At 38.7% G+C, this 11,788-nt stretch overlaps 1 protein-coding gene across 1 annotated transcript in view; it reads right to left on the bottom strand.

The window, feature by feature from the left end:
• Nucleotides 1-432: 432 nt before the first annotated feature.
• CNGB3 (cyclic nucleotide gated channel subunit beta 3) overlaps nt 433-11,788 on the bottom strand; it is a 145,624-nt gene continuing 134,268 nt past the window's right edge. Inside the window, exons 16-18 of the mRNA XM_076004675.1 lie at nt 2,638-2,784; nt 2,225-2,399; nt 433-693 (exon numbers count right to left, since the gene is read on the bottom strand). Coding sequence (XP_075860790.1) covers nt 433-693; nt 2,225-2,399; nt 2,638-2,784 — 583 coding nt within the window. The remainder of the gene's footprint in view (nt 694-2,224; nt 2,400-2,637; nt 2,785-11,788) is intronic.

Raw genomic sequence — 11,788 nt, 5'->3', positions numbered from 1 at the left:
GAGGAAAGATTCATAAACCTAGAACATTTGGCTAGGCTTAACAGTGCCACACAAGAAATTACACATGATAAAAATTTAAGAGAAAAGTACAGTGAATCACATCAGAGCCAAGACCAAGTTAATCGAGATGGAGGGAAGGAACATCATCAGGAAAGAACCAAAGGGGGAAAAAGAATCCTACTACATACAATTAGAAGAAATAGCAATTGCACAAAGTTAATGACAATGGAGAATAGGGATGGTTTTTAATAATCTTCTTATTACTACTGCATGAAATCACACTTTCAGATAAGTCCTAGAAACTAAGCTAGGGATTTGCCTTTGATTTTCAATGGTCCCAGCAAGGTCAGTTCCCCTCATTAATTTAAGCTACAATGCTGGGTACAATCTCTTTGGGAACTAGCTAGATTACATCTAAAGATAATCAAACATTTATTGCTTAGCCTTTTCTTTGACTTCAATAGTCAAAACCTCTTCTCCAGACTCAGCAGACGGGGCCATGCTGATGATGAGTGATTGATGGGTAGTTCCTCGGGGTAAAACTACCCTTTTCATCAACAGGGGCTTTTCTTCCATTGTAATAGAACTCGCTGTACCTTTGGATCTGTCTGGTGGTTCCTCTGCTGGCTCTCTTCCTTTATCTTCATATTCTTTTCCTTGACCTTCTCCTCCTTCAGTATTTTCCTTTTTTTCCTGGGTTATAAAGAATTGGTATTAAAATAATAATTAAATACATTGAAGTCTTTTGATTAGCATGTAATGGCTAAGATCACCACCAAGACAAAAACTATCCAAATTGAGCGAATATGGGCATCGTGTCTGCCTTGCTTCTGACTATCATTTGACTAAGTTTTCTGGTGTGCTGGAGAATGCAGGTGTTAAATTTGAGTTACGGTATTAGTCCAAATTGCTTTTTTTTGTCCTGGCCAGGGAATTCTCTTCCTGTTGTTCTTCATACTCTCTGAATTATCAGACTCAGTGCTTTTAAAATATTTACTTATTTATTTTATGGAGGTAAATTTTTAAATATTTATTTTTAATAAAAATGTATTAACCAAATATCACATGAAAGTACTACAGAGAGTATTGTTTTCCTCCTGCATAAGCTCATGGGAGAACTTCCGGGAGAAACTCATCTCTTTCCTACTGCAATTTTCTCCTTTTGTCCCGTAGGTGCTTGAGCTATCATTTTTGAACGTATTGTGTTTAGTATTATCTATAGAGATTTCATAAGGGCCGGGCGCGGTGGCTCATGCTTGTAATCCTAGCACTCTGGGAGGCCGAAGCAGGTGGATTGTTTGAGCTCAGGAGTTTGAGACTAGCCTGAGCAAGAGTGAGACTCTGTCTCTACTAAAAATAGAAAGAGATTATCTGGACAACTAAAAAAATACATATAGAAAAAATTAGCTGGGGATGGTGGTGCATGCCTGTAGTCCCAGCTACTCGAGAGGCTGAGGCAGTAGGATTGCTTGAGCCCAGGAGTTTGAGGTTGCTGTGAGCTAGGTTGATGCCATGCCTCTAGCCCAGGCAACAGAGTCAGACTCTGTCTCAAAAAAAAAAAAAAAAAGAAAGCACTTACATAAGGTGTATGGCTCCTGCCTATAGTCCCAGCTACTCAGGAGACTGACGGGGTGGGGGTGGGATCACTTGAGCCCAGGAGTTCAAGGTCAGCCTAGGCAACATAACAAGACCTTAATCAATAAAATAAATTTAAGAAATTTCATAGTAAAAAATGGTATGCTCTTTTCCAGTAATACTTGGGATGAATTTGAGAGAGGCTTCTCTGAGATATGAATGTGCAGAGAGAAAGTTGAAAATCTAACTTAACATATTTATTTATATATTTCTTTACCTTCATACATCTTTTATGCAAATTACTATTCCTATGCTAATGTAAATGAGGCATTTGGTTTACACTGTATCCCTGATTTTCACCACAGTGTTGTGTGTTTGGAAAAGAAAGAATATGAATAATGAGAGTTAAATGTACTTATAAATACATATATAATAAAGCCATCTATAATAAACACGTGGGGATTAAATGTGATGCTATATGAGGATTCAGTTTAAATAATAATAAGTGCTATATATAATGCAGTCATTATTAGCATTAGATTAGTCCTAATTTTCCCAGTGTCTGAAACAGAATTAGAGTAGGAGCTTGAGTGCACACACTTAGTTTAGGGCTATCTATTGCAGCCCTCCATTCACTCTGCTTTGTTACCTGAGCTGTTTGTTCCCTCTTCAAATTGAGTAGTCTTGCAAGACTTGTTTTTCCTGCATCTCTCAGGAGAGTTTTAAACAATTTGGGGGTTTCTTCTTTTGGTGGGAAGAGAAAGGCAAGTTCTTTCCTTGGAGGGGTTGCCTCTGCGCCCTTAGTCTTCTGCTTTAAAAGAACTCTGGACAGGAGAGAAAAACTGTTTTAGGTAGCTCTGTGAGAGTTCTGGCAAAATCTACCAGAAAAACTGTGATTCCTGCTAACCTGTGAAGTTCTAATGGGTATCTCCATTAAAAGTTGTTTATTAAGCACATGTCATGAAGAAAGTTGATCACAGTTATAATACAGTTCCTCTCATCTTAGATGTTACAAGGTAAAATCAACTCTGTCCCTCTCAAATGGAGCTTTAAAGGTTGTACCTGGCTTTCTTCATGAGGACCTTTTCAGAATCTGGATAATGCCTTACAATTTCTTGGAGAGTCTTTTTGTCCAGAGTTAAGAGATTGGCAAATCCATGGGCCACCACGTTGGCAGTTCGACGGTTTCCTCCTCCTGTTGCTAGAAGGCTGTGAGAGAGAAAAGTGAGTCTTTGCTGTCAATTTCACTTTTCCTCCACTGAAATCTTTAAAAAAAATAAATAGCAACTATGATATAATCAAACCATTTACACTGATTCAGAGATCATTTCCTCTGGAGGTGAGAGTTCAGGTGATTGTGTAGAGTCAAAACTTGGTGGCAATAGAAATGGCAACAGTTTTCAACATGTTTGATCGCTAACTCCTGCCTCAAATCAAGGATTTATAGTTCTCAGTGCCCTCTCAGATCCTTCATCCCAAATTCCAGAAGTGCAGAATCCTTTTGGACTCAGTATCCTCTGTTTGCTCCTTCAGATCCACTTTTCACCCTCCCCATGCTCCTTCACTCCCCAGAAAGCTAGCCTCTGTGGGCATGGCTTCTGACTTCCATTTGGGTTCAGCCATTGGGAAATACCAGCAGGAAATCAGAGAGCAGAAAGGGAGTGGTGTCAGAGCATTTATTTCCACTGTTCTTTCCCTGCCAGGTTTTAGGTTAGCAGTGGCTGCAGTTTTCTACCAAAATCTTCAGCTCCTGACACATTGGTATCTTCTAGAAGTGCAATTCCCATAGCTCTTTCTGGGTTCTGGTAACTGTACCCTTCCCTTGTCCTGTTCAGGCCTCGCTGTAACAAGGTAACAGTTGTTTTGCTGTTGCTAGATTTGAGATGCGTTGCCATCTCTTGTTGGCTACTCTTAGACTCTTCCTCACTTCTGTCAGTAATCCTGTCATTAGAATCTTCTCAGTTGCCTCACTTGAGTGTTTCTGTTTCCTGACTGGTCTCTGAGTGGCGCAGCTCCCAACAGCAAACCTGAGGGCCAGCTCTCATTGATGCCTTGGTTACCTCAGCAGCATCCCATCTCTTCTCCTACAAAACTCCCAAATCATCTTGTTTCTCATTATCATAAGCCGCTCTATGGTATAGTCACACACAACTCTGCATCTGAATGTTAGTGAACTCCGGGCTCTAGGTCTCTGAGGGACATAGAAGAGCATTTTGTATTTGAGAAATAACCAACAGATAGTGGAGGAATAAATAAACAGAGAAAGGACTAAGATAAGTGAATAAAAATTCTATCATTTATCAATGATCTGAGAAAGAAAGGTTGGTCTGTAAAATCTGAACAAGAAAAAACACATTTCAAATGTTTAAAAAAGACACCACAGGTTCCTCACTGAGAGGATAACACAGCAGATTGATCCTCTTGACATCACTCAGTTAGAAACCTGATTAGAAAGAAAGATTACATTAATTAACACAGTCTCTAGAGGCAGAAAGGACAGAGAAAACACTTTGACCTTTGGGAACAATGAGCTGTGAGAAGCTTCATGGGCCCCATGCCTGAAGATTTATGTTAGATGTTATGAATATCTCCTAATGTTGGTGTAGAAAAGAGAACATTCCGGTTGGTTGCTAACTGTTCAAAATCTAACGTAGGGTTTCAGCTCTGACAGGTAAAGAGCTTGGAAGTCATTATCTATCCCTACAACAAGATAAAGCTGGACTGGCTGGGTGCAGTGGCTCACACCTGTAATCCCAGCACTCTGGGAGGCCCAGGCGGGTGGATCACTCAAGGAGTTGGAAACCAGCCTGAGCAAGAGCGAGACATCATCTCTACTAAAAATAGAAAGAAATTAATTGGTCAACTAAAAATATAGAAAAAATTAGCTGGGCATGATGGCGCATGCCTGTAGTCCCAGCTACTCTGAAGGCTGAGGCAAGAGGATTGCTTGAGCCCAGGAGTTTGAGGTTGCTGTGAGCTAGGCTGATGCCACGGCACTCTAGTCTGGGCAACACATTGAGACTCTGTCAAAACAAAAACAAAAAAGAAAAGAAAAAGCTGAGCTGAACAAATGAAAAATTAATGTCTTCTCTTGGATCCCTCAGAGGACTAAGGTCATGGGGCAAACTACCACCCCCAAATTTGGAGATTCAAATGAATCCATATAACCACCGCTATTAATAGGTCTGTTTACCTAGAACAGAAGGCCCTGGATTCATAACTGATGGGAACTCTTCAGTGGTAATTTTAACAAATTGTTAGAGGCTGAGTGTGAACTAGCATGAGGGTGAGAAACTCTTGGGGGCACAATTATGAGGACATTCAACATTTTTATGGACTTTACCTCCAGGAATTTCATCAGGTTCTTAAGTTAAAGAGCCAAGAGAGATCTTCCCACTCAAAAAACACCTCTGGCAGGCATACCGGAAGATTAATCACTGTGAAATAGCCCACAGCATATGTGTTCTCTATGCCACAGGCCTACTATTTAGGGAAAAATACTTTACCAGAACCTTATCCCACCTGAAGGAAGAACATTTACCCCAAGGCATCCCCCTCAAAGCCTGTCTTTTCAAGCAGGGATGGGAAGCTAAAAAACTCTTGTGAAGGTCATACATAGCAGTGGGACACAAACCCCTCAACTGAAACTTAATCATAGAATTATAGATAGTTTCCCTCCTCTTTACCTTACCCCCACACCGAAAGGGCTCCTGTATAATAATAGCGAATTATAGCTGAAATAGCTGCAACATGCAGATCCTCTCTGAGCAGCCTCCCTTAGGCTTCTCTAAGCCCAAAGTCAACAGAAGAGACAAAAACAGGTACCTGAGAGGAACTTGAAGCCTCTGGCACCTGCAGCTACAGCAAACATAAAACACAGCCCAACTCCTAGCTAGATTAGCATAAAACGTCACAATAAAAGACCTGTTTCTACAGTTCTTATTATCTGTTAACATAATTTCTGGCTTTCAACAACAAAAAAATTACAAGGACTATTAAAATATAAGTGTTAGGTCCAGAGCAGGGGTGGGGGGAGGGAGGGAGAGAGAGAGAGAGAGAGAGAGAGAGAGAGAGAGAGAGAGAGAGAGAGAGAGAGAGAGAGAGAGAGAGAGAAAGAAAGAAGAGAGAAGAGAGAGACTGTGCAGATGGTTGGAGGCTGAAAAAGGCTTCCTGGAGAGAAAAGGGAAGAGCCCTGAGTTTTATAGAGGGTTTTTATTTAGTTTTTTTCAGGGGAGTAAACAAATTCTTTTCAAACAATGGGGAGGGATAAGGAAAGTAAGTTCCTCTTTTGCCTTTCATTCCTGTATCTCCCTAGGGGTCTGGCAAAGGCTGCATACCTAATACACTTCTAGGAAGGGGAGAGGGGTGGGTTTTATAAGAGGTTTGGGTGGAAGTTTGGGGAGGGTGAATTCTTTAAGCCTAGCAGTAAGAAAAAACACATCTCAAGAGACAAGAAAGCATCAGAAATAGTCTGAAATGTGACACAGATGTTGGAATTATTAGACATGAAATTTTTAAAAATTAGAATAAATATCTTAAAGAATTTAATGAAAACAGTAGATATCATGCAAAAACAGATGGGTAATGTAGATAGACAGATGGAAATTCTAAGAAAGAATTCAAAGGCAATGCTAGAAATCAAAAACACTGTAACAGAAATGAAAAATGCTATTGCTGGGCTCATCAGTAGACTGAACATGGTCCAGGAAAGAATCAGTGAGCTTGAAGATAAGGCAATGGAAACTTTCTAGACTGAAATGTAGAGGAATGAACAAAATGGAAATGCAGAGGAATAAACAAAACTGAACATAAAGAACTATGAGATAATTCTTAGTGTTGTAACACACAAGTAGCTGGAATACTAGAAGGCGAAAGAAGAGAGAACAGAAAACATGCTTGAATTAAGAATGGTTTAGGACTTCCCAAGATTAATATCAGACATCAAACCACAGATCCAGGAACACTGGAGAACATCAAGCACAACAAATACCAAAAAAGCATTGACTCTTGGGCATATCATAATCATCCTGCAGGAAACCAAAGACAAAATCTTGAAAGAATCTAAAGGGTCAGGGTAGGGGAACAAATCTCAAGCTATAGAGAAACAAGGATAAGAATTGTAGCAGATTTATCATCAGAAACTATACAAGCAAGAGAGTAGAAGGAAATATTTAAAGTGTTACAATAAAAACCAACCTGGTACTCTATCTTCAGTGAAATGGTCTTTCAAAAGTAAAGGAGAAACAAAGACTTTCCCAGGAGATCTGCCCTGTAAAAAATGTTAAAAGTTCTATAGGGAGTAGGGAAATGATGTAGATCAGAAACTCAGGTCTACACAAAGAAAGGAGGAACATTAAAAAAGGAGTAAATGAAGGTAAAGTAAAATATTTTTATTCCTAATTGATTTAAAGATAATTATTTAAATAATAAGTAGCAATTATTGGGTAATTATAGCCTGTGGATATGTGAAATAAATGACAGCAATGTCATAAGAGCTGAGAGGGAAGAATTAGAAATATTCAAAGTTACCTGTGCTACATGTGAAGTGGTATAGTGTTATATAAATGTAGGTTTAGATTAGTTTACAATGCCTATTGAAAACTTTAGAGCAACCATTAAACATAAAAAAATAAGCATACTTGTTATACTAAGCAAGATGAGAAAATGGAATCATATAAAGTGCTCAATTAAAGCCAGAAAAGGAAGAAAAAGGCAGGAAGGAACCTAAGACAGAAAGTATGTATTGGGAATCCTTAAATGTTGACCATGTTAATGCCTACTTATTTTGCTTGATGATTGCACACTCCATTTTTTTTTTTTTTTTTTTTTTTTTTGCTCCATGGCAAAAAAACACAACAAAAAAACACCAAACACACTATCTTTAGTCCTTTCCTAAGGTTGTCTCTTTTTTTTTTTTTTTTTTTGAGACAGAGTCTCGCTTTGTTGCCCAGGCTAGAGTGAGTGCCATGGCGTCAGCCTAGCTCACAGCAACCTCAAACTCCTGGGCTCGAGTGATCCTCCTGCCTCAGCCTCCCCAAGTAGCTGGGACTACAGGCATGCGCCACCATGCCCGGCTAATTTTTTCTATATATATTAGTTGGCCAATTAATTTCTTTCTATTTATAGTAGAGACGGGGTCTTGCTCTTGCTCAGGCTGATTTCGAACTCCTGACCTCGAGCAATCCGCCCGCCTCAGCCTCCCAGAGAGCTAGGATTACAGGCGTGAGCCACCGGGCCCGGCTTCTAAGGTTGTCTCTTAAAGCAAGCACTGCCTTTGCCAGAGAAGAGAAGAGAAACGCTAGGCATGGTGTAATCCTAGCATTTTGGAGGGCCAAAGCAGGAGGATCTCTTTAGGCTAGAAGTTCAAGGTCAGAGAAGACAAAAGAAATGAATTTTACCCCATCTATCTAAATATCATTCTGTCTATCTGTCTATCTATCATCATGGTCACCTCTTCACTCAGTCACCTACCCAACTTCCTCCCTATCTCTCTGTGAAATGGATGTTAACGTTTGAAGGACAATGATTGGATGTGTCTCTTTCATTCACATTCCTGTAGCCATAGACACAGGGTAATCGAGTGGTTAGGCTGGGCTGGGTGACATTGGGGAGGTTGATTTGAACCTGAGAGTGTCTGTGTCTGTATGTCAGACTTTGAGAACAGAACGGAAATAACATATTTAAATGTCAGGTTATTTTGAGATTTCTCGAGTTTTAATTAAACTTGCCTACAGGTTACACGTTTGGAGTGCTTGATGAGTTTTTGAACGGAAGAAATAGTCTGTCTGCCAGATGGATTTTGCCCAAACTCTCTGAGCAGCATTTAAAATAGCATCTTTTTTTTCCCCTCTTGTCCACAAAATGCTTCTCCAGCACTCCAACCAATGGAAAGTTTCACTCAGTAAATAGCTTAGTAAGGTTCCTAAATATTCCCAGCTCCACAAAGAGTTTCTGAAAGAGCCCATGCCGGAGGACGAATAGATGAGGTTAAAATTAAGTATCCCCAGGTAAAAATAGAGTGAACAGAGGAATGGCCCAGGAAACAAAGGAATTGGTTCTAATACTAGAGCCACTTCTATTTGCTGTGACCTTAGACACATACTCAAGGAAATTTTTGATTTTCACTCCAATCATTGTAAGTATTTATTAAGTGCCTACCATGTATTCAGCACACTGAAGTGAAATTGGGGAAAAGGAGAATTATTAAAGCATGGTATGGTTTTGTGAAAAGAACACAGGCTTTGGAACCAGATAATTCTACCATTTATTAAGTGTGTTTCTGAGCAGGTTACTAATCTCTCCCGTAGGAAACAAGGTCATATTTAGGTAGGTACTCCGACCATAGACATCCAATTATCTTTAAGAAGAAACAGCTGTCTGTAGGCTCCTGACTGATATTCAATTATGAAGAAGGTGCTATTAGGTAAAATTTATGGCTGAGCAGTTTTAAACCCTAATTTGTGGAATGTAACTGGACACTAAACTACTTGCTTGGTACTAGTGTGCCAAAGTTGAGTGAGTGAACAAAAGCAGTTGTGAGGATGTCACAGAGAGATGGTGTATTCAGAGACTGTGGGAGAACTTCTATGTGCAAAACTTGGTAAGTGTCAGGAACAAATAGCAACATGGAGATTTCCTATATACATAAACACACATATATATTCACACACATACATAAGTAGTATATATAACATTCGTGTGTGTGTGTGTGTGTATTTTTTTCTTTCAGAGAGAGAATTTTGAGACAGTCGAAGTCCCTGGTCAGTCATTCATTCCAAGCTTTGTCCAGGCCTGCCACATGTGGCATTGCAAATTGCGTGTTGCATACACAGACTATAATGTGATTGGCATTGTGCAGTGCACAACCTGCGTAGCCCTTTTTAGCAGAGCTACGATATCTGGAAAGCACACACATGGGAAAGTAGAGTACAAAAGAGCATGAATTAAATGTATGTAGCAGCAAAAGAAAACAAGAATGGAGACATAACATGGGATTTGTATAAAAATGCAAATTTCATCACAGGAAGGCTTCAAATTTGGCTTTAGGACTTTTATACCATAAGAATGGATCAATTCTAGGTTTTAAGACAGGAGGGCTTTTCTGGAGGGCTTAGTAAAGAGACTGTAAAGAGACTCTGTAAAGTGTTGGAAAACTTCATATTCTCTCAATAGACACAACAATAAATTTGCTAGGATCATTTGTAATAGAGTCCTCAGAAAGGGCTATGAATCACTCCCAAGTATAGTTCAGTAAGAGTAATTCTATGGATGGAGGGAGCTAGGTCAGTATCATGCATTCTAAATATCTATCTCTCTCGTTGTTGCTCTGACATGACCCATGGTACCTTTCAGAATAGTTAGAGAAACAAATACTCCTTCTGAAATATTGCCTTTCTCAGGTGGGCTTTGATAAGTAGTTTTTTGGATGAGTTTGAGGTTGTACAGAGATGATTGTGCTTTGAAGGTCAGTCATTCAGGGAAAGATAAAGAATTCACTGTACAAATTGAAAAGAAAAGGAAAAAATAAATTAGAGATAAATTAAGGGCATGTAGAAATAGTGTACTCCATAATGGGATAGATAAAATGCCAAGTTTTGAGTATATAGAAATGATTAACATCTTCCCTCAAACAGCTTGTAATCGAAGAGTGGGGTAAATGTGCATATAGATAGTCACACTGGCAAATATTAATAATAATATTAGTAATAGAAACATTAATAGATAATATTGAGTGCTTACTATGAGCTATTTTCCTAAGTTATTTTTTTATGCACTAATACATATAATGCTTTTCAATCTTATGAGATAGTTGTGTATCATTGCTACTTCATTTTGACTGATGAAGAATTGAAGTCTCAGCTGCATAACTTGTCCATAGTCACACAGCTCATAAGTCGTGACACGGAGAAGTAAACCTAGTCAGGCAGCCTTTTTAAACAGATAAGCACAATTTAGAATTATTAATGCTTTGATAATTGTAGGAAATGGAAGTGTTTCCTAAAATAGAGAAGTTTCTAGTCTGAACACATATTCTCATGTAGAATGATTTCCTAGAATAGAAATACAACTACCTCTAAATGCTGTCAATGGAAAGAGCAGTGCTTCTGATGCTGGGTAGGAGATTAAATCTTCAAATATTTGTTCTCATTAAGCAAATTTCCAACTGGGTCGTATTTGGGGAACATGAGGTTGGATCACCTGTGTAGACTTTTTCTGTGCTATTCTTTTATTTTTGTCAAAGTTATTGGAAAACACTTTGTTCCTTGAAAGTTTTACAACTCAACTAAAAATAAATTCTAACAAAACTTTTGTGGGTGAGCAAATAGTAGAGGATGTTCTAGGGTCACCTCTGTCTGGGCATCTTGCTCTTTGCAGATGCTTTGATATTCATAAAACTACTGAATGGCAAACACATATTAGCCTAGATTCTTTTTTTCTGTAAAATGTTTTGAGGAATGTTTGCACACATGGATTTTTAACAAAGAGGGTTGAGCTATCACAGATATAAAATATCTAGGCCCCTTTTCCTCCAGCAGGTCTTGATTTCAGAGGTGAATTGGCCTTAGAGAAGGAAATGAACACTGAAGGGTCTGAGTAAAGATTCTAAGGAAGGAGAGAGGAGAAAAAGAATAATATAAAATCTTTATTTTATGTCCTGTTTATCTACCTTCAAGTACCAGGAGAATATTTAATGATGATACTTCGGCTGGAAAATACTATATCAAACAAGTTAATACATTAGCCTAACCAAATGTTTCTTTGGAGTCAAAAACAGCTAATAATGTCATATATTTGTGCAAAGTTTATAGTCCTAAATGTGTTTTTTTTTAAAAAAAAAACCACAAATCTCTCAATTTTCTCATTAAATGACCACATCAGTGTGGCGAGGCAGGTTCTTATCTATGTTTATAGACATGGAAACTGAGGTCCAGAATCAGTTAAGTGAATTCTTCAAGAACAAATACTTAAGAATTTCATCATCGAAATGAAAATCCAAGGTGTGAGCTGACTTCAAGTCCAGGTGTCTTTTCCTTATACCATAACCTTAGTAATGCCAGTGAAATATTGCTGTTGTTTTAATGATTCACATTTGCCAATGAACATTAGAAAAAATAAGAGAGGAAGCCAACCAGGCTGGTGTGATAAACTATGTCAAGGTCTGACGCTCAGAATCTTTACTTCCTCTCTGTTGTCCCAAATCGTGAAGAGCCTT

Source organism: Microcebus murinus, chromosome 7, assembly GCF_040939455.1.
Source record: "Microcebus murinus isolate Inina chromosome 7, M.murinus_Inina_mat1.0, whole genome shotgun sequence".
NCBI classification, from domain to species: domain Eukaryota; kingdom Metazoa; phylum Chordata; class Mammalia; order Primates; family Cheirogaleidae; genus Microcebus; species Microcebus murinus.
Note: the sequence above shows the minus strand (reverse complement) of the source record. Positions and strands in the feature narration are given on the sequence as shown.